Genomic DNA, 25,068 nt, shown 5'->3' with positions numbered 1-25,068 from the left:
CGTAGAGTCTTAATGATAAGCAGCACAGCAGATGCTGGATAAAGAACAGAAAGGGGTGGTTGCCATAGCCTGCAGAAAGATAAAGAGAAAAAAAAAACTGAGAAAATACCTAAGAGGAAAATAGAATTTTAGACTCATTGTGGTGTGTTTTAGGATGTTATTGCTTGGAACAATTTGTGCACCCCAACTATTTTGTATTAGTTCTTCCAATGAGTACAGTATATAAAAAAACTTTGTCATAGAATAATATGCAATCACATTGGATTTTATGGTATTTAGTTCAATGAGAGAAATTTCGATCAGGGTGCAGTGGCTCACGCCTGTAATCCCAGCACTTTGGGAGGCCGAGGCGGGTGGATCACGAGGTCAGGAGATCAAGACCATCCTGGCTAAGACAGTGAAACCCGGTCTCTACTAAACAAAATACAGAAAATTAGCCGGGTGTGATGGTGGGCGCCTGTAGTCCCAGCTACTCGGGAGGCTGAGGTGTGAACCCAGGAGGTGGAGCTTGCAGTGAGCCAAGATGGTGCCACCACTCCAGCCTGGGCGACAGAGTGAGAGACCCCATCTTAAAAAAAGAAAGAAAGAAAGAAAAAAAAGACATTTTGGAGTTCAAGCCCTTAAGAAATTCATTTTACTTGTGTATTTATACCTTTCTTGAGATAATACGTCAACATATTAGATATTTATTTAGTTTATATTTATAAAATAGTTTATTTATTAAGCTAGTTTTATTAATAAACTAAAGTATTTAGTTTATTGTTATAAAATAATACTCATGGTATAACTGAGTAACAGTTTTTTTAAAAGGAAAGAAACACAAGTAAAGACGTCATCTGTTCCGTTCCCATAGGAGGTGCACAGATGATGATCCCAGGTGGTAATGCCTTCTGAATAACAGAAGTTTGTCAAGACCAGAATCCAAAAGCTGCCACAGAACTTGTTAGCACAGAACGCAAGGTTTAAATACGATACCACATTATGGAAGAATGCCATTTTGTTTCATTAAGTGGCAGAGTTACTGCTCATGGCAGAACTCAGGATGAAACTTGCTGCTGGTGGCTCTGAATATAGCCGAGTGTTAAAATATCTGGAAAAAGTCCTCTTGAAAGTAAAATTTTAAATAGGTCATGAACTGAAGTTTTATTTCCCCTAGGCTGCAATTTTTCAGTATTCCTTTGGGTCTCATGTTTTCCCACACCTGTTTTTTGATCAGAAAGATAAACTCGTTCCTTGTATCGTATTCTGAGATCTGAGAACACAGTGACCTTATGAGCAAGAGGTTGCAAACTGGGGAAATTTCTGAAATTGTGGTGGGATTTCTACCATGCAAGCCACTAGTGTACAGCCAGGAATGCCATTGTAAAGTGGGGATTACATCTCATGGGACACTTCCATCCTGCAGACCTAGTCCCTCCTGTACACAGGGCTAGACCACCCAGGAAAATCAGCATTTACAGAGGAAGCCAACAGAAACACATCACCTTCTGGGAAAACAGGATAGATAAAATGAGGTACAGAAAGTAACACATCCAGTCTTTATTATGAAATACACATGGAAGTAACTTCCATTAACAAAAACGTGAAAATAACTTCCATTAAATAAAAGTGGAAAGTCAGAAATGTTTAACTGTGGTTGTAGGAAAAATTTAATATATTAGCTGAACTGTGGAAAATTTCTTATTAGTCATTATTCATGTCATTCTGATTAAAATATCGTTGTTGATTAACTGAGGTTTTCAATAGTATTTTAGGGTCTGTGTCCTAGGTCTGCAAATTAGTCTTGCCTAGTATTTTTTCTAAATGGAAGCACATTAATATCTCTTTAGATAGCGAGTGGAGTTTGCTGTTCAAATCCATTATTTTCCGTTTGAAAATTGAAGTATAATTTAAAAGTATAATACATGAGAAAATCCCGAAAACAAAAACGGAAAGTTAATTGTAGTTGGTGAAAATGGAGATTGTTTCCTAATTGATATTTGTAATGCTTGTTTTGTCACTTAGCTTGAATGTGACATATCTTTTGAAGTGCAGTCATCCACCTGTAGGGAGCTTTACACTCTTAAATACCTTTTTTTCCAGTGGAGACGGCACTATGAGAAAAAACATTGATGTTTGGAAAAAGTGGACCACCTTAAATAGCTTGCAGCTACATGGGTAAGTAAAACTTCATCACTGCTAATGCTCTGTGACAAGTAGATTAGCACAGATTTATTGTTATGCAACTGAGCATCCAATCTTTCATTATAGAGCTGTAAGCATCAGAGGATGGGCAATGGCCACCTTTAGCAGTTTGATCAGAAGTTATTTGAAAACCTTTCAGGAGCAGTAACTGCACATTGTAGACCTTTCAGATAACATGTTGATGAAAAATGCCTTCTGTAAAAATTTGCTGCAACACTTCAAACATGTATTTTTCCATGAAATGACCATTTACCTCTTGATGTATGTGTTACTAATCTTTTCTCTCTGTTTTTGTTCTCTTGTATCATTGTTTTGCTAAGAGACATTTTGATCTCTTAGAAATATTTTTCAGTTGGCTTTTTGTGATGGGGAACTGTTCATTGAAGAACATTTGGAACATTCTTAAAGAGAAATCTCATAACACAATGATCATGTCTGTTAATGTTTGGTGTATTGTTTTTCTGTTTATAGGGATTTTTAAAGTACTTTTTTCAAATACTTTTGATCATGCTGTCCATAAAAGTTTGTATTCTTTTTTTATTTGACATGTCAAATGCCATGGTCTTGCATGCAGGACTGTACTGTGCCTGAGCCAAAGAATACTAATTAGCATCCACCACAGCCAGTTATAGCAGGAGGCCTCACCTCCATAAAATACTGTCTACTGTTTTGCAATACAAAGACAAGAGTTAGGACTGGAATGTATGATACCAATTTTTCATAGAAATACCACATATTTAGAACGTATGGAGGTTTTTTAAATAGTGAAATTTCATCTGATACGTTGAATTCTGTTGTTACTGAACTTTATGCTTTGCTGGTTGACATATTGGGAAAGGTTAACAGACCAGTAAGAATATTTATATAATACATTTTTTTATTAACATGAAATACTTCATATAAGTTTACTCTAACTTCACTTAGATCCCTAGAAGATTTTTTAAAAGTATAATTGTGTTATAAAAACTTGTAATGAATATGTGATGCAAGGTGCTTCTAATATGTGTGCTTCATGGATATGTTTGGCCTTACAGTCATCTGATATTTCCCCTTAGCTTACAGCTGCGGATTGCAACGCGCGGGGCCGAACAGCTGGCTGCAGGTGGAAGGATGGTGTATTCCACGTGTTCACTAAACCCTATTGAGGATGAAGCAGTCATAGCATCTTTACTGGAAAAAAGTGAAGGTAAGCACACTTGATGGATCTTTTATTAACAGCATATGCTTTTCAGAAACACTATTTTTCTTTGTGTTTTGTATTCATGTAGACCTTTTCCTGGGAATTTGTTTATATGATGAACCTCTAACTTACGGTTATGGATTAAGGAGATGTCCTAGTTAAAAACACGTGGATATGTGGATTTGCTGTATTTTGTGAATTGATTGGAATTTGGAGGTTTGGAAACAAAAGGAGCTTTGGCTGTTTTTTCCTAAATTTGAAAAATTGTCAGATCCTTATCACTGTTTTTGTAAAATTTTTAATTGTGGTGCAATACACGTAACATGAGGTTTACCATCTTAATCATTTTTGAGCCTGCAGTTCAGTCCCGTTAGGTATATTCCCATTGTTAATCATCATCACCATCCATCTCCAGAAATCTTCACGTTGCAAAACTGAAACTCTGAACTCCTTTAAACAGTAGCTGCCGTCTCTCTCTCTTTCTTCCCTGCCCCTCACGCCACCATTCTATTTTTTGTCTGTGTGAATTTGACTACTCTAGACCTCACAGAAGCGGAATCATACTGTATTTGTCTTTTCGTGACTGGGGGCTTATTTAACTTACTGCAGTGTCCTCAAGGCTCACCTGTGTTGTAGTGTGTGTCAAAATTGCATTTCTTATTAAGGCTGAACACTATTCTGTTGTTTATATAAACCGCATTTTGTTTACCCATCCATCTGTTGATGGACATTTGGGTTTCTTCCACTTTTTGGCTGTTGTGAGCAATGCTGCTGTGAGCATGGTATACAGATCTCTCTCCAAGACCCTGGTTACAATTCTTTGGATATATGCTCAGAAGTCGAATGGCTGGATCATAGGATCATATAGTAATTCTGTGTTTAATTTTAGGGGTCCCCACCATGCTGTTTTTCACAGTGGCTGCATCATTTTATGTTTCTACACCCAGTGCACAAGGGCTCCAATTTCTCTGCACATTCAGGGACACTTCTTATCTGGGGCTCTTTGTTGTTAGTAGCCATCCTAGTGGGTGTGAGGTCACCTCATACAGTTTTATACTGAGGGACCGACAGATAATGCAGAATATTCTGAAACAGCAACGTATTTCTCCAGTGTATTGATAGAAAATATTTCTCCTTTTATGTTTTGCCAAAATGTTAACTTTTCCCATCATATTCTCCTTAGGGTCAATAATGAGAAATTTCAAACTTAACTGTGTTTCCTATAGCCATGTGTGTGAAGTCAGTTGGTGCATCGCCAGTGAGACAGGCATTTTCTGGGCAGTGCCCACCCACTGCCATCCTTCCAGTGAGGCTCCCCTCGGCGACTGGCTGGTCTGGGTTGTGCCCTCAGCCCTGTGGTTGCTGATGCCTTCACAGTCCTTTAAGCTGGAATTTAATGTAGTGTTTATTTTCCTGTGCTTACATAGACCTCTGTAAAGATGTCATTTCTGGATGATGTTTTTTGCATGGTCATAATTGCCATGGTGTTGGTGATACTTTATTCCAAAAGGTGTGTGAGGGGGAGCATGGGGGACGTAATAGTTTAGTTGTAGTGAAATTACTCCTTCAAATGTGATTTGGGATCGGTTGTTAGGACTGTTGAATCCTGCTCAGATTTTTGTGTTCATTAGCTAGGAATTTAGAAAACCATGATTCCAGGCAGCTTGAACAGCACAAACACCTCCTATTTCCCTTGCCACAGTCTGCTTTCAGATCCCTGAGAAGGAAAATGGATTGCATTTATTAATTTGCATGCCTAGTTGCCATTTACGACTCAGACTTGAGGGCGAGCCCCAGTTCCTGGGCGTTCTCACTGCATTCTTTGCTGGTACGCTTTGTCTTTTTTAAAGACAGCTTCTCCCGGTTTCTCGGTGAGCGGCTTTCTTAACTTGGGGTGAGCGGTCACAGCCCATCTTGTGCTGCTTAACTTAAAATGTTTGTAGATTCTGTAAGCGTTTGCTACTCTAAGTCCCTGTTGCCTAGTTAAGTACTCTAGGTGGTTAATTTTTCCCCTTTTTCTGTTGTAAGCTTGTAGCTGGGACCAAAAGCCAGGTCTCCTAAGTTCTTAGGCGAGAGAGGCTCTTGTCCACACAGGCCTGTCCTTACTCGTGGCTGGAGTCATCCTTTGCAGGCAGGACTTGCTGACCTGAGTCCACCAGGCTTTACTTTCCTCACATTTGAGATACTTGCCGTTTGCCTGTCTCATTACCACGAAATTGTCACCGTTCAGAGAACACGCTATGTGCTCTTTGGGCTGGCTGTGCTGTAGGACGGGGTTACTTGCCTGGAGCTCTAGATGCTTTCTGCTACCCTCTCCTGTTTCCTGAACATGCCAGTGTTTGAAGGAGTGGCTTCGTGAGGGGTTGTCATCTGAAAGCAGGTTGAATCCAAGTTCTGGTTCTCATTCCCATGGGTCTCTCTTTGCAGCAACAGTGGGGAGGCATCATTCTCCTGAAAACCCACTGATCTCTAGTCGGGGAAGAGTGGACAGAACCTCACACACAGTGCATGGCATTGGAAAGTTAAGAGTGAGCAAGCGTGACCCAGGCACGGGGCAGTGAGGAAGAGCTGCAGGGTGAAAAAGAAAATGGGAATGCTGGTGATCAAGACTGTGAGGAGGGACGAGCAGATGGGATTGTCCTGGGGTACTGATGGGTTCGTCTTCATCGGTCTGAAACCTTTCTTGCTTGTGGATTTTCATTGGTCTTTCTGATTTTCAGACTGGCTGGCTGGTTCCTTTTCTTGTATTTAGAATGTTACTGCTGGTTTTCTGAGTGAATGCTTGCCAATCCTTTCAGACTTCACTGAATTTGTGGCTCTAGCTGACTTTATGTCTGTCTGTATAGTGTGTTTGCAAGATGGGAAGCATTTTTTTTTTTTTTTTTTTTTGAGATGGAGTCTTGCTCTGTTCCCCAGGCTGGAGTGTCTGTATTTTTCTTGTATTCAGAATGTTACTGCTGGTTTTCTGAGTGAACACTTGCGAATCTTTTCAGACTTCATCAGATTTGTGGTTCTAGCTGGCTGTATGTCTGTCTATGTGTGTTTGCGAGGTGGGAGGCTTTTTTGTTTTGTTTTGTGTTGAAACAGTCTCACTCCGTTGCCCAGGCTGGAGTGCAGTGGCACCATCTCGGCTCACTGCAGCCTCCATCTCCCTGGTTAAGTGATTCTCCTGCCTCAGTGTCCCGAGTAGCTGGGACTACAGGCATGTGCCATCACGCCCAGCCAATTTTTGTATTTTTAGTAGAGATGGGGTTTCACCATGTTGGCCAGGCTGGTCTCAAACTCTTGACCTCAGGCAGTCTGCCCACCTTGGCCTCCCAAACTGCTGGGATTACAGGTGTGAGTCACCATGCCCGGCCTGGCAGGCTTTCTTTTGAAAGCCCAGTAAATAACGCCCTCTTTCCCTGTCCAGGTTCTGAACCAGTTGACAAATAAGATAATGGAGCAAGGCACACCAAGGCCAGAATTGCACCTTTATTACCAGTAGAGCAGATGATGTGCTTTCAAATACTCACCTTTAACATGAGGCCTGTCTCCTCATCATCACAGGGCACAGAAGGTGTTAGACTGTGACATACATTTGAACTTTGTTCTAAGGGCAAGCTTCACTGCAAGACGAGAAGAAAGAGTGTGCTCAGGTTCTTTATTCAAATTTTGGAATCATTTTAGCTTTCTGAGATGCCGGGGAGACACCTTGCGGGTGGAGGGAGTTCTTGGTCAGGGACTGGCTTCTGCCTCCCCATAGGAGATTTCAAAGAACAGCCAGCACCGTTTGGCCAGTGGGTTTTATGTGTAAGGGCATTCATATTTAGAAAAAAGGTACATGGATTCTTTTCCTTCGAGTAACTACATTGCTCTTTGCAATTTCTAGTCTTCACTGTGTTGAATAGTTTTGATTGTGTTGTGTGTATCTAAATACCTTACTTTTTCACCTAACATTCCAGTATGTGATAGTAGTTTCTCCTGTTAGCAAGTGTCAAAAATGAATTAATTCATTCAGTGGGTCTCCTATTCTGTATTCATTTTCTTACTAGACACGTGGGTTTCCAGCATGGACCAGTGTACAGTATGATATCACAGCCAGCTTTCTGCATGTGGGGTACTGTGTACAGTATGATGTCACAGCTTTCTGTGTGTAGGGGCCTGTGTACAGTATGTCACAGCCAGCTTTCTGCATGTGGGGGCCCGGTGTGCAGTGTGACGTCACAGCCAGCTTTCTGTGTAGGGGGGGCCTGTGTGTAGTATGATGTCACAGCCAGCTTTCTCCGTGTGGGGGTGTGTGCAGTATGATGTCACAGCCAGCTTTCTGCGTGTGGGGTTGTGTGCAGTATGATGTCACAGCCAGCTTTCTGCGTGTGGGGGTGTGTGCAGTATGACGTCACAGCCAGCTTTCTGCGTGTGGGGTCCTGTGTGCAGTATGACGTCACAGCCAGCTTTCTGCGTGTGGGGGCCTGTGTGCAGTATGACGTCACAGCCAGCTTTCTGCGTGTGGGGGCCCGGTGTGCAGTATGACGTCACAGCCAGCTTTCTGCATGTGGGGGCCCGGTGTGCAGTATGACGTCACAGCCAGCTTTCTGCGTGTGGAGGACTTCAGACCGCATTGGAGATGCTTCCTACCATTCCTCTGTCAGAGGTGGTGTGCATGGATATGGCTCTATCCAGGAAGAAGCAGACCTTGGCTGAGCCTTAGAGTAGGTGGTTGCTGGTGATTTTGACTGGAGTAGGGTACGTTCCCCACCTGAAAGTGCTCAACAGCTTTACTGGAGAAAGGGCAACATGGGGCAGCACTGACAGCTTCCAACCCAGGTGCTGGGATGGTGAGGTAACACCTGATGCCTGCCCTGCTTGTTTATGAGGCCCCGGACAGTGTTTGGTGGAGAAGCCCGTCAGTGTTTGCCTGCACTGTCATTTAGTGTTAGCTTTTAAAAGGAAGAGAATGCAGAAATGATGGCAGCAATCAGTCCAGTGCTTGCTTCAGAGGTGTCTTACTGCTGCTCTCCGTCTTGGGGATTCTTCTGCTTTGTTTTTGTCGTTGTTCCATTTTTGTATTTTCTGGGAGATTTGTTGAATTTTCCTCTGCTGAGAGGCTGTCACATCAGTATCTGTGCTAGTAGCTGGTCTCACCAGTTTCCTGTAATGGCCTCACCTTATAGCTTCTTGTTGTGTCACTGGTATGGACACTTAAGGCCAGTGTGTGTTCACAGCTATTACTGCATTGTTTTTAAAATCGGGCTGACTGTGTCCTGATGGGCAATTTTAGGAAACTTCCTGGGACCACAAACTTGAGGTTTAAAAATTCCCACAGTTCATTTTCAGCATTGCTCTGGGGTGTTTGTTAGACATGCCTGCATGAAGACCCACAGCATCGCCCTGGTGTGCACTGGAATGGGGAGACGGAGCAGGCGTCCTGCAGCCCAGCCTCCTGGTTATCTTCTTGCGGAGTAGTCTCGCATTCGTGGCAGGACTCCTCAATGCCCTGTTGTTGGAACAACTTAGAGGTGTCATTTACATATTGTTAACGTTTGCTCATTTTAAGTGTACGGTTCAGTGATTTTTAGTAAGTTTACCTAGTTGGCAGCCCCTTACTGCAGTCCAGCTTTAGGCCATTCCTGTCAACCTAGCAGACCCTTCCTGGCCAACAGCACTTGCTCCCCGTTCCAGCCGAGCCACATCAACCACTCATCCACTTTCTGTCGATAGGTTTGCCTTCCCTGGACATTTTCTGTACATGGAATCATAATATGTGATCTGTGTCTGGTTTTTTTCACTGGGCATAGTATTTATACTTTTTTGAAAAACAAAAGACGTCCATGCTTTTGCTACACAGGTGCTTTGGAGCTTGCTGATGTGTCTGATGAACTGCCAGGGCTGAAGTGGATGCCTGGAATCACACAGTGGAAGGTAACCTTTCCTTGAGAACTTTCATTCTAAAGAGTAGGTGCAGCATCACCGAAGTAGAGTCAAGTTTCAAAGCATTCACGTGTGGGTAACTTGAGTAAATACTACATCTTAGTATTTTATGAAATACTAATCCATAAATGAAATTAGAATCCATTTCAGAGTGTTATTTCATGACACATTTCATGACAAGTGGCATGTTTATTCCTGGCAGTGGAAAAGTTTTCTCTACTCAATGTACAGAAATAAACTCCTTTACTCTCATTCCTGTAAGGGTAGCTTTGCTTTTTTAATTTTTTTATTTTATTTTTTAAATTGAGCTGGGATTCAAGTCTTGTTTCCAATATGAAATAATTCATTACAATTTTAGGCCAGAAACAGCCTGGGGCTTGTTTAAAAAGAAATAACTAGATGGAAAATGTTATTTTATCATGCTTATACTGGTTTTTAGAATAAATGTATTTCATCTTTGTTCTTAACAGAATTTATGTATTAATAATTTGGGGATTTTCTGTAAAGATTGTCTTGTTTTGTCTTGGCAAATAATCTTCCTGTCTTTGGAGCGAATGAGAATGACCATTCGTTACCTTTGAGAGAATGCACCCTCCTACCCTGTGATTTTTGTTACTGGATAGTGCTAGTAATCTGGAATGTACCCTGTGGTTCTGCAGGTAATGACGAAAGATGGGCAGTGGTTTACAGACTGGGACACTGTTCCTCACAGCAGACATACCCAGATCCGACCCACCATGTTCCCTCCGAAAGACCCGGAAAAGCTGCAGGCCATGCACCTGGAGCGATGGTGAGTTGGTGGGGCCTCCAGGTGTGGGGAGCGGGAAGGTTAAGCCCCGTCCCTGGTGAGCTGGTGGGTCTTGTTGGGGTGAGTTGGAGGCAGCAGGTGACATTGCTGTGAGGCTTGGGCTGTGCCAGGGGCAACCCCATGTGTGTGAACTTCCCTGCCAGTATGGCTCTCTTGCCTGTTAGTTGCTGGCATTGAGCATTTATTAATACTGGAGTTGGCTAGAATGTAAATGGTAATGCTTAGGGTACGTCAGGAACTTTTTTTTTTTTTTAGACAGAGTCTGACTGTCGCCGAGGCTGGAGTACAGTGGCTCAATCTCGGCTCACTGCAACCTCCCTCCTGGGTTCAAGCAATTCTCGTGCCTCAGCCTCCCAAGTAGCTGAGATTACAGGTGCCTGCCGCCATGCCTGGCTGATTTTTGTATTTTTATTAGAAATGGATTTTCACCACATTGGCCAGGCTGGTCTCGAACTCCCGACCTCTGGTGATCTGCCTGCCTCGGCCTCCCAAAGTGCTGGGATTACAGGCATGAGCCACCATGCCCAGCCTTCATGAACTTTTTAAAGATTACAAAGTGGGCCAGGTGTAGTGGCCCATGATTGTAATCCCCAGCACTTTGGGAGGCCAAGGCTGGTGGATCACTCGAGCTCAAAAGTTTGACACCAGCCTGGGCGATGTGGCAAGACCCCATCTCTACAGAAAAAAAAAAAAAAAAACTAACCAGGCAGAATGTTGCATGTCTGTATGTAGTCCCAGCTCCTTGGGAGGCTGAGGCAGGAGGATTGCCTGAGCTCGGGAGGTGGAGGCTACAGTGAGCCGAGATCATGCCACTGCACTCCCACCTAGGCAACAGAGCCAGACCTTGTCTCAAAAAAAAAAAAAAAAAAAAAAAAAAAAATTAAGTTTATATATTGGCCATTCTATGAGTGAGGGTTGAAGACATGGTTTTTCTCTTGCATCATCTTTGCAGTATTTGTCTTAATAGTAAAAGAATGCATTTTTGATTAGTTCAGAAGTGTGAATTTTATATATATATATATATGTTTAGCCTTAGGATATTACCCCATCATCAGAATACTGGAGGGTTTTTTGTGGCAGTATTGGTGAAAAAATCTTCAATGCCGTGGAATAAACGTCAGCCAAAGGTGAGTTTTTCTTTTTCCAAAATGACATAGCATTTGATCTCGTACATTTAAGACAAGAACTAGCCGGAGTGTCGTAGAAGTGCAGAGGAAAGAAGAGCTACTTCCTGTGGGCAGCAGGAGAGCTGAGCCTGAATGAGGGGGACATTCATTTAAATATCAAGTTTTCCAAAAAGCAGAAATTTCTCACAGGTGATAGTTACGTGGAGAAGTCAGTGTTTGGGGGAATGTATTCCTGCCACACTGTAAATCCAGTTATTTAATAAAGTTGAAAAGACATGAAAAATTGCTCGGTAGCTCTGAATTGGAAGCCCCAGGTGTCTGTGCTCCAGTCCTTGTGAGTGGCTTATTTCACCGATGACAGCAGAGCTCTGCTGACCCCAAGCCAGCCCGGGTTCACCTTGGCTGCGAGGAACGGTGACAGCCTCGTCCAGACCTGGCTGGAAAGATGCAGCCTGGCCTGTTTGCGATGGATCTAAACTGCCTGCTGGTTGCTTTCCGAGGCGGGCCAGGAAGCAGAGTGGTGAAGAAAGAGTGTTGCCTTCATCCTGACACACAGTCCTTTGTAAAGCATGCTGTCTCACCTGTATCACGCCAGCATTATTTATTCATAAATCTGCCTTCCCCGACAATAGAACCTGGCCTGGAATCAAAGTCTGGAAGTCTCTATTTCTTTAAGATCCATGCTTGAAAATTAGGACAGAAAAGCTCAGCCTATGGAGGAACAAAAAGGAAACAGTTCCGCAAAGAGCTCCAGCCTTTTTCTGGGGCACAGTTTGTGCCGATTAACGTTGGAACGTACAGCCTCAGACTGGCAGAGCGACTGCACTTCTGCCGTCACCAGGGTTTTTCTGTCCAGTTAGAAAGTGTTTCACTTTGAGGCTAAAAGTCTCACAAGGTATCTTAACTCTGATGGAATGTTATTTTCATGGAATCAGTGTAAGAAATTATATTGTAAAGTATTGGATACTTTGCATTCACTCATACTAGGTTTCAGTAGCTTGTGTTTTTTTAGACTTTGCACTTGTCATATTTTAAGTGGTCAGTGCCCACAGGCTGGTGATTGCCCAGCTGCACAGCACAGTGTAGTCACAGAGGAGCCTGTCCTAGAGACGCATGCTTTAGGTTGGCCTGCATTGGGGATTACATTGACGTTTCTGACGTGTTAATACTTATGTAGAAAGGTTTTTGACATTTTTTTCAGTTCGTCCCTTATGTATAATCTTACTTTTTAGAACAACTTATTGTCATTTTCTCATTTAAGTAATATGAATACTTCTCTGTTTCTGTTACTATGTCAGTTTCTTATTCATTTAGTTCAATAGATCTAGTGCTAGCATGGCCTGTGCTGCTGTTGGTCCTACTGGGAACGCAGGTAGAGTCCCCGTGGTCAGGACGCCGTGATCTTTTGCGGTGCTGAGGCCTGTAAGCACTCGGCTAGAAGTCAGGCCAGGGAAGCTGACACTGACCTTGGTATTTGAAGGTCCAGAATGAGGTGGTTGAGGTAGAACAGAGATGGGAGAACGTGCCCTTGGACTCGACAAGAACGCCCCTTTGGGAGAAGCTAAGGTTGGACAGGAGGGGTGTGTGCCCTCACTGACCTGCTCACAGGCTTGGGGTTCATCTGTTTTGTTTTTTGCTTTTTTACATTATATTAACATGGAAATAAAATGTGTTCCCTGGGATGCTCCCAGCTTCTCTGCTTAGTAGCTTTGTGGCTCCGAATAAAATGAACTTGCCTGTGCTGAAATAATCCTATTTTTGAAACTTACTTCATAGGGACTGAGGAATTACGACTTTTATCAATTTTGTGACTTGTTAAAAAGGACACGTATTTTTTCAAGATCTTTAATAAAAGTAAAACATTTTGCTCATTCCCAAAGCCAAATTTAAATTATACCATGGCCCTAATTCAGAAGTTCTTTGGCAGGTGTTTCCTTGGTGCCTGGGGCACTCTGTCTTCTAGTTCCTGTGGCAGTTTGTCCAGGTGCCCAGGAACAGTTCCTACCCTCCTTTCCCGTTATATATATACTTGTCTTTTTGCCTCGCCGGGTATTTTAGAAATCGTGCTTGGCGCACTGTGTGTCCTTCAGTGTGCCTTACCCAGAGCAGAATGCACGATAAGCATTTTCACACGAGAACAAGCTGGTGGTGTAAGCCTCTGCTAAGGAACAGGCTATATATGCTCTTTGTGGGATTAAGGTAGAATCAGCTTTAACTCCAAAGAAACTGTCCATGAATTTTTGTTTATAATAGCAAATAGATTTAACATGACACATTAAAAAAATTCTGTTGTCTTTCTCTGCATACCATGCTGTAGGAAAAATAGAACTGATGGATTTTGTGAGCTTGTTATTTTTAACTTTTCGTAGCAGCACAAAGAATGCTGCTCTTTGTGTGTCAGTGAAATTGTTCTCTATGACAGCTGCAGGGCAAATCTGCAGAGACCAGAGAAAGCACACAGCTGAGCCCTGCAGGTCCCGCAGAAGGGAAACCCGCAGATCCCTCTAAGCTGGAAAGTCCGTCATTCACAGGAACTGGTGACACAGAAATAGCTCATGCAGCTGAGGATTTAGAGAATAATGGCAATAAGAAAGATGGCGTGTGTGGGTAAGAAAGGGGGTTATGTCTTGATCTAACACTCTGGTGGTGTCTTCACAGTCCTTTTGGATTAAATGGGATCCCAGAGCCACTTCTTGGTGGGTTTGAGGGGGCAGTGCATGTGTGGTGTCAGGCACATGCAGTGTGAGGAATGGACCCTGTGGAAGCTGGGAGGTGTCAGCATCTGCTGCTGCAAACCCCATGTTGCACAGAACTGACGGAAAGGAAGAATGTGCTTTTGGTATTGAAGGTTACCACCCATTACAGATTGATTTGTCTCATCCTGATTCCCTTTTTAGTCCTCCTCCATCAAAGAAAATGAAGTTATTTGGATTTAAAGAAGACCCATTTGTATTTATTCCTGAAGATGACCCATTATTTCCACCTATTGAGTAAGGATTCAGCCTTTTTAATTATTCATTTAAAGAAATTTACTATAGAGTATCAAATGCACAGCTGATCACATGTAACCATTGTTTTGTATGTAGCTCTCTAGCTTTTTTTTTTAACCTTTTTAACTGCATATTAGAGTAGGATGAAACTTTGGAGGTTATTTACTCAACTTTTCAATTTTAGGAGAAAGTAAACGTTGTAAACATGATAGATTAAAAAAACTGATTATTTAGATTATGAATCTAAATTAGTTGTGATCCTGAACCTAAATTGCTGAGTTGACTATATAGACTAGTGGCCAAGGCTGTGTAGTTCAGTTTCTGTAGGAAAATGAAGAGCCGCGTATGTGGGGGCTAATTAGGGACAACATAGACAGAACATAGAGGAAAAGGGTTTAGGATAAGTCTGACATTCATTTCTTTCTTATTCATTGAATTTTAGAATCTATTTACCAGGGCGGTCACTTACTGTCTTTTGCATAACTGGTCTTTTGCATCCATTTGTAAAAGTCTATTAAAAAGTAAGTCTCGGCCAGGCGCGGTGGCTCACGCCTATAATCCCAGCACTTTGGGAGGCCGAGGCGGGCAGATCACGAGGTCAGGAGTTCGAGACCAGCCTGACCAACCTGGTGAAACCCGTCTTTACTAAAAATACAAAAAAAAAATTAGTCGGGTGGTGTGTGCCTGTAATCACAGCTACTCAGGAGGCTGAGGCAAGAGAACCGCTTCAACCCGGGAGGCAGAGGTTGCAGTGAGCCGAGAACACGCCACTGCACTCCAGTTTGGGCGACAGAGCAAGACTCCGTCTCAAAAAAAAAAGTCTCGGAAGTAGTGTTACCAGGTCGTTGTCATTGGAGTAGCGGCCAAGGGAGAGAAGCTGCACTTGTTAATTTAGGTTTCTGATCAAGTCGTGCCCCAAATAAATGTTGCGTGGGGGTTTCAGGTGGAAGTGGATGACGTTTAGAAGCTGGAGTCCAGAACAGAGCCCAGTGCCCTTGAACCACACTGCAGTTTTAGGGAGTGAATTCTAGAGGAGGAGAATAAGGTGTTTAGAAACAGTCTACCAGATGTTGAACTCCTGGTGTGTAAACAACACTGTTTCTGTGTGCAGGAAATTTTATGCTTTGGCCCCTTCATTCCCGAGGATGAATTTACTGACTCGGACTACAGAAGGGAAGAAAAGGCAGCTCTACATGGTTTCTAAGGAGCTGCGGAACGTGCTGCTGAACAACAGCGAGAAGATGAAGGTGCCCGCCACACAGACGCCGAGTGCTGTGTGATTGAGGATGCGTGTGGCTTTTCACAGCCGCTTAGGTTTCCTTTGGAGCAGACCCTGGCATTTGCCATCCCCACCTGTAGCGACGGCTGTGGGTCCCTGAGCCTGCCCTGTGATTTCAGAGCTGTTGACTGGCACAGGGCTGAGTGGTTCCTACCAGAGTCCCAGATGTGGTGGCCTGTGTCTTTTCTGTGCCCCGTTCCCACAGCCGGGTGAGCCTTGGTGTAGTTCTCACAGCCCGCCCTCCTGGGCAGAGAAGGCACCGAGGGCCTAGAGGCTGCGAGTCCTGCTGCCTCGACCCTTGGGATTTGTCCTTTGAGACACTTCCCTTAGCATTTGGCCATTTGGGGACCCTTCTTTCATTTGTTTTACTGTCCTCTAAACGACGTAAACACAACTTGCGAGTATCAGTTGGTTCTTACCGGGGTTTCTCAGGGGGTTTCTGCTTCTCCTCTCCTTTCCCATTTCATGACAGCTGCTCCATGTGGCCCAGCGTCCTTGCAGGAGGTGGTCCTGTGTTCATCTGTGTGTTTCATCTTATATTTACTTACTCATCTTTTTTTTACTTGAAGGTTATTAACACAGGGATAAAAGTCTGGTGTCGAAATAACAGTGGTGAAGAGTTTGACTGTGCTTTCCGGCTGGCACAGGAGGTAATTTTGGAAGTGGATTTAAACAGCAGTAGCCACAGATGACTGAAGCAGTTGGGAGTAGATGGGCTTTCTGGTCAGCCAGATGGTCTGAGTGGCTCAGGGCTTGGCTGGCACCTACCAGCCACTTGACCCTCAGAGGTTATTGAGCTCACCCAGGGTGCTGGTTTCCCCTCATAGGGGCAGGTTCCACACGTGTCCAAGAGGAGGGGCCATAGTGAGGGCTCGACACGCCACCATAGCCGGAGAGCAGGCTGCTGTTGTTGGTGAATGACATCATGATATCCCTTCTCTTTATTCACACAGGGAATATATACATTGTATCCATTTATTAATTCAAGAATTATTACTGTATCAATGGAAGATGTTAAGATACTATTGACCCAGGAAAATCCCTTTTTTAGAAAACTCAGCAGTGAGACGTACAGTCAAGCGAAGGACCTGGGTGAGTAGTTTGAAATGCATAGACAGGTAGCTTGTATTCCCTTTTAAAAGGATGGCAGAAATACACGTGGTGTACCCTGGGGCATATTTATCAGTCATATTTTTCAATTTATTTATGGTTACATCAATTTCCAGAGGGCTCTGTAGATCCCTGATTGATAATTCAGAATGCTAAGGGTCAAAGCTATCTTGGGGTTGCTGTACTTCCCCAGGCCCTGGTGGCACCCCGCTGCTGCCCAGCAGCCTGTGGTGTGTCTGTGTGGCGTGCGGGGCTGGCCTTCGCTCACCTTGCTGGGCCAGGGAGTCCAGGGAGAGGAGGGGTCGGCCTGTGAGCAGCCCTAGCAAGGCCGGCAGCTAGAGCTCTTGACCCACTTGCCTGTCAGTAGGTTGGGGTGGGTGGAAGTAGGTCTCTGTGCGTGGGTAAATTTGTTTTTGTTTTTGTTCCCCCCTGCGCCCCAGTCTCGCTCTGTCGCCCAGGCTGGAGTGCGGTGGTGCGGTGGTGCAATCTGGGCTCACTGCAAGCTCCGCCTCCCGGGTTCAGCCATTCTCCTGCCTCAGCCCTCCCGAGTAGCCGGGACTACAGGCACCTGCCACCACGCGTGGCTTAGTTTTTGTATTTTTAGTAGAGAAGGGATTTCACCGTGTTGGCCAGGATGGTCTCGATCTCCTGACCTCGTGATCGCCCGCCTCGGCCTCCCAAAGTGCTGGGATGACAGGCGTGAGCCACCGCCCGCGGCCGGTAAATTTGTTTTTTTAACGTACACAGCCTCACAAGACTTGCTAACATGCAGATTTTAATCTCCTGTGTTAGAGCAAAGTCAGAGTCTTGCCAGCGGTTCTGACTTTTCTGCTAGCCAGCCAGAGTAGATTATTGGTCATATTGCTGCTTTTATATTTCATCAACTTCCACTTCACATCACTCCAGTGACCTTTTCCCCTAAGCATAAAAATCATTTCTCCAAGCTCTTCTAATTTTGTTTTTCTGTTGTCTTCATTCTTGTTTATTTTTTTAAATAACTTGCTGTTTAATATTTTTGGCTCAATTTGATCAAAAGTACATGAATCACTTCTTGCTGTTATGTCTCTTATTTGCGTTTAAAACTTGGTGTTCCTTCAGGATATAAAACTTGCTCTGTGGAGTCTGTCTCCTGCTGCCGTCTCCAGGCAAGAACCACAATTTAAAGTAGAGATTCTTGGATAAGGGAACTGTTTATATTGGTTTTCTCTTAATCCTGCACTTAGATGATTGGAGTATTGTTTTAGACAATTTTTATGTATTTCATGCCATTCTGGGAGTTGGTGTTACATTTATTTAATCTTGAATTTTGAAGAATGAACCAGCAGTTAATCCCCAGCCTCCTTGCTTCTCAGAGTGGCTTGTCAGGTGACATCCCTTGAAGTCGCTGAATGTCTTTTGCCTCGGTCCTCGTCTGGATCGTCCCTACTGCGTCATTTGGACTTGGTTCATGTGTCCAGACGGCCTCTTTTCACCATCTAGATACTTGAGGCCAAGAATGTAGATTATTTGTTCTCTTTCTTCAGAATACCTAACACATCACTAGGTGCAGAAACGTGCTCAGCACACACATCCACTACCTGGAAAACTTGGCAAATGTGTGTCTGTTTTCTCTTCCAGCAAAGGGAAGCATCGTGCTGAAGTATGAACCAGATTCTGCGTAAGTCAGTACAAGCCCTGTCCTTAGATGCACACGCCTTGTCATTAGCTACAGTGTTCTCATTGGTGAGGAAAGTGACTTGGGAAGGTGGGGACCTTCTTCAGGCCTTTTATGATTGTTCCTCAGAAGTAACCTTGTGAAAACTTGAGAACCAAAACATTCCTATAGGTCATCATGAAGATACTGTTTCATAGAACACTCAGCTCAGGCTAAATTAAGTTTTACTTATAGAGAATAAAATGCATAGTACTTATTTTTTAAGCATTAGAAACCAGTGAAAATTTCTCTGTTGTACAGAGTAAGTGTAAAGATTGGACAGTTGAGTGAGGTTCCGTTCTTTCGTCCTCATGGCTGGTTCAACCGTGTGTATTGCTGACATGTTATTGCATCAGGAGTGCTAGGGCTGGAGCATGGGATTTGCTCACGCTCACGCTCATGGTCCCCACGGGACCACTGCTCCATGCTGCTTGCATGTATTCACCCTGCATCCTCATGGGGGACCTTGGGGGAGCAGGTGCTGGTTTTGGCAGCACTTGCCAGAGGAGGAAGCCGGGACAGAAAGTTAGGTGGCCTGCTCAGAGCTCCTCAGCTCATGAATGGCAGAATTAGGATCTCACCTGCAACAGCTCCCTCTTGGTGACATGAAACACCATTTCTGAGAGGAGGCAATAAAATGGGGTCCAGGGCTGACTGGGATTTGGGGGAGTGAATAGGTAGAACCACTGTACAGATTTCTTTGGAAAGTTAGTGTTAGACTGGGGATCCATTGCTAGCTTGAAGGAACCACCACAGTGCAGATCCTGAGTAGGAGCAAGCTGGGGGTCGGGGCAGGCCCAGCCAAGGAGGGAAAGAGGAGGGACAGGTAAGAGGTTGGCAGGGAGGCCGAGGGGCCGCATGTCCTCAGAGTTCAGGCTGTCAGGCTGCCATGTGGAGAGAGGACAGGTAGGGGCCGAGGTGGGAGGGGCAGGCACTTGGTGAAGGGACAACAGATGGATGGGCTGTGGAGTCAGTGAGGCCATGCGCATGGGCACCCTGGGGACCTGCTGGAGGCGGATGGTGTCTGGATGGTGAAGGGGCAGGAGCATCTAGTGATTGATGGCTTCTGGGTGTTTTTACAAGAGTTTGAGTAAAGACACAGAAATGGTTTTTAAAATAACAGTCCCATGTGGCCCACGTAGAAAACATTGGGATATTTTAAGGTGTGGATTCACTTTTCCATATTTAAACTTTTCTACTTGGTGAAATACACAGGTGAAAAGTCAACTTCAGGAATAATTTTTTTTTTTTTTTTTTTTTTAAAGAAGATGGGAATTGGGAATTTCTTATATTTTCCTCTCACTTCTTAAAACCAACGTAGTGCCCCTGCTTTACATTAGGAAAAATGGAAAGATGATTAAACATGGCCATTAGGAACCTAAAATCTAGCTCAGAGTCCCGTATGAAAGAAATTAGGTAACATGAGAGAGGTTGGAAATAGTGGCTTCCATCTCTGTTGGGGCATTGGTGCCAGCTGGCTGGACAGGTGGAGCCTGGAAGGTAGCGGGGGTCGGAGCAGGTTCAGAGAGGCGGGGATGTTTTTGACTGTGGGTAACACTGTATGCTGGGAACGGAAATGAGCACTGTGTGCCCAGCAGGGCTCAGATTGCCATGTGGGGTCCCTACAGAACAAATCATGCAAAATGCTGAGAATCAAAAGGATGGGTGGTCCTGGGTCCTGCTCTGGCAGCCCTGCTAGGGGCTGAGTCTCCCCAGTTCACTTAGGAAACTTAAGGAGCCTGTCGAGAAACGCTTCTCATTTAGTGGGGTGAGGTGACACAGGGTGGGGGGACAGTAAGTTAAGTTTGAGCGGGAAGTATGTAGAAATTCCAGCACTGAAAGTGTGTGTGAAATCTGTAGATTTGGGGCCTACTCCATTGTGAACTTAAAGAGGCAAGGTGAAAGTGAGGGTGAGAATCTTATTCAGGACACAAAGAAGGAAGCTAATCTCCCTTTGAGAAAACCTGCCCGTTGGATCACAGATGAAAATGTCCTCCTAGTAGTTTTGGGGAGTTTTGTGGGTACGGGTTTTCTGTGGTCTTCTTTGTTAAGCAGTTGCATGTTATATCTCGTTCGATTTAGTTATGGGAATGTTTAATGTTCTGCATGAAGCCACTTTCACTTGCAGGAATCCAGACGCTCTGCAGTGCCCCATCGTCTTATGTGGATGGCGGGGAAAGGCCTCCATTCGAACTTTTGTGCCCAAGAATGAGCGGCTTCATTATCTCAGGATGATGGGGCTGGAGGTGTTGGGAGAAAAGAAGAAGGAAGGGGTTATCCTCACCAATGAGAGTGCAGCCAGCACCGGACAGCCAGAGAATGAGGTGCCTGAGGGACAGAGAGCAGGAGAGCCCAACAGCCCGGATGCAGAAGAGGCCAACAGTCCGGACGTGACAGCAGGCTGTGACCCTGCGGGGGTCCACCCACCCCGGTGAACAGGCCCAAGGCAGTGGGGACCCACATCCCTCACACGCAAAACTGGCCTCTTCATGTCACTGGTGTCTGAAACCGAATCCAGAACAAGCCTGTGGCCTGTGAAGCATATATTTCTAATGACTGCAGACTGGTGGGACGATAGGAGCCTTCTGAATGACCAGGACTGCTTTCTTGTGGAGCGGATGAAAACGTATTCTTTTAGCGTGTTAGAAATCACTCGTTTTACTTTGTTTCTTTGGCCAAGCTGGGTCTAGTCTTTCTGTTGCTGGGAATAGACTTTCAGAAGTCGTACTTCTATCAAGAAACAAAACTCCCCTTGCAGAAATTTCAGGTCTCTTGTTAAGCCTGTATTGGTCTTAAGGTCCAGTATTTTTTTAATTATTGCTTATAGAAAGAATCTATAAATTGTTGGGGAAGTGTGTTAAAAGCTTTAATAATTCCATTGAGTTGCACATTAGTGGTGTGACATAAACATACAGTGGGGTTAGTATCTGAGGCCTCAGATGACTGTGCCTTTTGGAATAAAGGGTAAAATAAACTCCCAGAGTAAGAGCCGTATCGTGAATTGTCATACTTATTGTTGAGGGGGACTTACGTGCTTTTATTGAATGGAGTGCTTTACAATTTTTATTTTTAAATGGGGTTGGGATCCTTGAAATATTTAAATAAAGTCATTAATGATAAAATATATACATGTGTGATTCTTGTTTTCGCTGTTAGGAAGCAGAAAGAACAGACTTTCTGCTAAATGGCAGTGTTAGAATACATCCTTATTTTCTCCAGTGAAAGCAGTTTTACTGTGAAGGCTGCCGTCTCCCTGTCTACCTCATTTTGTGTGTTGGTCTGTACAAATACCGACCACACACTGCCTTTGGTGGATTTGTCTCTGGAGTCTCCACTCTGAAATACTTTGAAGCTCTGTGTCGTGAAGAGCTCCTGTTTCTTTTTCGCCCAAATTCTCCACTGAACATTTCTCTGCATTTGCATTTGCATCTTCTGGTGTGTTTGCATGTCACTCATTTTTTTTTTTGAACGCTTTGACAGTAAGTTGCAGACGTGTTCCGTTACCCTTTTGCTCCTATGGTATTTCCTGGAAACAGAGGCCCTCTTTACAGCTCGCAGCATAAGTGTCAGAAATGCAGATGCAGGTCAACCAGCAAGCTCGCTCCAGCGGCCCGGTAATGTCTTTTGCAGTCACAATGTCCAATTTTTGTCTGGGGTGACACCTGTTGCCTTTGGCTGTCTTGTCTCAAGTTCACTCCAGTCTGAAACAGTTCCCAGTCTGTCTTTTATGACTGAGACAGTTTTGCAGGATAGCGGTCAGGTAGTCTGAATGTGCTTCATTTTGGTTTGGTCTAATGTGTCCCTGTGATTTGTGCATTTTTGACAGGAATACCACAGTGGTGGTGCTGTGTTCTTTTTGCTGCATCGTGTCAGGAGGCTGATGATGGTTTTTCTCTTTACAGTGGTGGTGAAGTTTTTTTGTTGTTGTTTTTTGTTTTATTAATATGGTGTCTGCCTGCTGAGTTTCTCCACTGAAAAATTTGTAAGTATTTTGCAAGGAGACATTTCAAGACTATATTCCTCTCTCTCATCAAGCGTTTAGCTGCCAGCTTTAGTGTTTCTTGATAATTTGCCTTAGCTACTTTTTACTGCGATAGCTACAAATGACTTTTCCCTGTTTTTCATCCCTTCTACATCATTAGTTTTCATTCTACATAGAATAAGCACTCCTCTCTTCTTTACTTCTTTATTCATTTCTATCAGTATGGATTCAAGGATTCTATTTTATTCCATCATTTGTTTATTTTTACTGTCATTTATTTTGGTTCTCAGGTTGTCCCGGAATTGGCCAGTGGGAAGTGTTTCCAGTCAGTTTCAGTGTCTTTGTACCTGCCCCATTATCGATAAAGGATACTTGCTGGTCCAGGCCCTGGACTGGGGACACCGGGCACGGTGGGGACCTGGGGGCCACACAGGTGTGTGGGGATGGGGTTAGTGCTCTCGGCATCCTTGTCCTCCCTCAGCCCCCAGAACGTTTAGGGGAATGAGATCTTGGTCTATAGAAGGAGATTGTTGGAAGATACTTCTCTGGGGAAACTGTCCAGCTCCAGAAAAGCCGTAAGATAGCGGCCTTAGGGTTCCTGGGAAATGGCCCACTCTTATCACCCTGTGGCTACGCTCAAAGCGAGGAGTCACTTCCGCACTCTCCACTGCCCGTGAGCACCTTGCCTGGTTAAAGTAGACAACCCCGGGTAACCAGACACCTGAGAGCAGCCTCCAGCATTGGACACAGAGGTCAAAGACAACAGAGCAGCAGCTAGCAAGTACAGACCACACAGGGAGAAGAAAACTTAAAACTTGATAAATAAGGTGGACAGTTACGGTGCATGTATAAGCCTGAGGAAACATTCAAGAGAAGGCTGTTCCTAACATGAAGGTTTTCTTTCTCTAACTCTAATCAGCATTTTGGTAAGGGTCTTCCGATTCCCAAAGAGTGCACTGCAGAAGAAAAGACATTGGCTGAAGAAGGATTTTTCGCTTCCACCCAGGCAGGCTTGTCTATGATGAGGGCCTCTCTGAAGTAGCCAGCCCCGTGGGCTGGGAATAGCGGTTGCCTTCTGCTGGGGGTGCTTAAATGGGAGAAAAACTTTTTACGGAAAACTCTTTGTTTCCTTTGAACTTTGACATACCTGTTGAGTAGATGAATAAAGTAAATTTCCTAAAATAAAAAAGGACAACTTTGAGCCAGCAAGTCCACTTCACAGGCCCGCAGATGAGTCAAATGCATCTGCAGAGTCATTGGATGCAATGTTGTTGATAATAGCAGAAGCCCCTCAGCATCCACGAGGAGGCGCTGGGATACAAATGGTGCAGAGCCCCCAAACGGACACTGTGGCCAGCAAAGGGGCTAAAGCAGCTCACTGTGTCCTGGAGTCCAGTGACCACGAAGAGAAAAAAGCAAGGTGTGGAGAAGAATGTGCATTCTGATGCCATTGTGTAAAGGGAGAAAATATGCAGGCTTAGAGACAGACGTGCTCTTGAATTTGCGTAAAATAACTGGAAGGATACAGAAGAAATTGACAGTATTGGTTGCCCCTCATAGAGGAGGGGATCTATGTGGACTGGGGCCAACGTTGACAAGATTTTAAATACAGTTGTTCTTCAACTTACAATGGGATTATGTGTTGATAAGGCCAGCATAAGTTGAAAATGCCCTACATGAAAGTGCATTAAGTACACCTAGACTACCTTCAGCATGCTCAGAACAGTTCATGCCACAGTTGGGAAAATCATCTGGTAACACAGTCCTCTGCAGAGGTTGTTGACCCTTGTGATCACGTGGCTGATGGAGCAACTCAGGACCACTGCCCAGCATCACAAGGATATCGACTCCAGATCACCAGCCCAGGTAGAGATCAAAATCCAAAGTACAGTTTCTAATGAATATGTGTTGCTTTCCTACCACCATAAAGCCAAAAGGTCATGAGTTGAATTGTAAGGCAGGGGCCCTCTCTGTTAAAACGTGGTAATCTTAGATCTATTCATTTAGTAAGTGAGTAATGATTAAGTGCTGCAAAAGTGAGATCTGTGTCTCTGTGAGCCCAGAGGACAAAATTCTTACTGGGCATCCACAAGTCTGGGATTGTATATATACACGCTTCACCCTAGCAAATGGCGCTCCATTCCCTAGCACTTCTCAGGAAGTGGGTTTGGGACGTCTCTGTTCTTGCTCACTTTGGCGAATGCTGAGCAGCCTGGGGTGGAGGGTGAGGGGCGTGACTGCTGGCTCTGCCGCGGTTGCCTGTGGGCCTCCACAACAGCCCCTTTGACCCGCGTCTCCGGGGTTCATGTCCTGGTGCATTTTCCTGTGTGTGTGGGCTGCAGCTTGTGACTTGCTTCTAATTCATAGAATGACGATGGGGTGTCACTTCCAATGAGATTATATAGAAGACTGCGACTTCTGTCTTGGTGGTGATACTCTTGTGCTGTGTTGGGGTCCCCAAGACCCACCCCTGGGTTTAATGAGGACTCCCAGAACTCAGCACATAGTCCTACTCTGCTATGATTTATTACACAAAAGGCTCGTGAATGAATGCAGCAAAGGGAAAGGCACATGGGGTAACATCTAGAAAAAAACAGGTGCAGGCTGCTGAGAGTCCTCTCCCAGAGGAATCAAACAGGACACCCTTGATTCCCCCAGTGAGTTGTGATTACACATGAAAAGTGTTGTCTTTTAAGGAAGCTCATTAGAGACTCAGTGCTCAGGGAGCTTACAGGGGTCATGTGGGCACCTTCTGTCTCACACCTCCAACATTCCAGACTCTGGCAAGGAAAGCAGGCACTCGGC

General features: G+C 44.4%; 1 protein-coding gene across 2 annotated transcripts in view; it reads left to right on the top strand.

Moving 5' to 3' along the window:
* NSUN2 (NOP2/Sun RNA methyltransferase 2) overlaps nt 1-21,407 on the top strand; it is a 33,486-nt gene extending 12,079 nt beyond the window's left edge. The window contains exons 8-19 of one of the 2 annotated variants that reach the window (XR_749379.2): nt 2,083-2,157; nt 3,240-3,370; nt 9,192-9,265; nt 9,934-10,064; nt 11,113-11,209; nt 13,632-13,816; nt 14,107-14,199; nt 15,311-15,446; nt 16,048-16,128; nt 16,432-16,570; nt 18,206-18,310; nt 20,410-20,541. Coding sequence is in view for 1 of the 2 variants with exons in the window: in XM_010376021.1 (XP_010374323.1) it covers nt 2,083-2,157; nt 3,240-3,370; nt 9,192-9,265; nt 9,934-10,064; nt 11,113-11,209; nt 13,632-13,816; nt 14,107-14,199; nt 15,311-15,446; nt 16,048-16,128; nt 16,432-16,570; nt 18,206-18,245; nt 20,410-20,716 (1,489 nt within the window). In the remaining variant the exon portion in view is untranslated. Of the gene's footprint in view, nt 1-2,082; nt 2,158-3,239; nt 3,371-9,191; nt 9,266-9,933; nt 10,065-11,112; nt 11,210-13,631; nt 13,817-14,106; nt 14,200-15,310; nt 15,447-16,047; nt 16,129-16,431; nt 16,571-18,205; nt 18,311-20,409 lie in introns of both variants that reach the window. The other variant, XM_010376021.1, reaches the window with a different exon arrangement.
* Nucleotides 21,408-25,068: the final 3,661 nt, after the last annotated feature.

Source organism: Rhinopithecus roxellana, chromosome 3 (assembly GCF_007565055.1).
Source record: "Rhinopithecus roxellana isolate Shanxi Qingling chromosome 3, ASM756505v1, whole genome shotgun sequence".
Lineage (NCBI taxonomy): Eukaryota > Metazoa > Chordata > Mammalia > Primates > Cercopithecidae > Rhinopithecus > Rhinopithecus roxellana.
The sequence above is the reverse complement of the archived record's forward strand: the minus strand, read 5'-3'. Positions and strand labels throughout refer to the sequence as shown.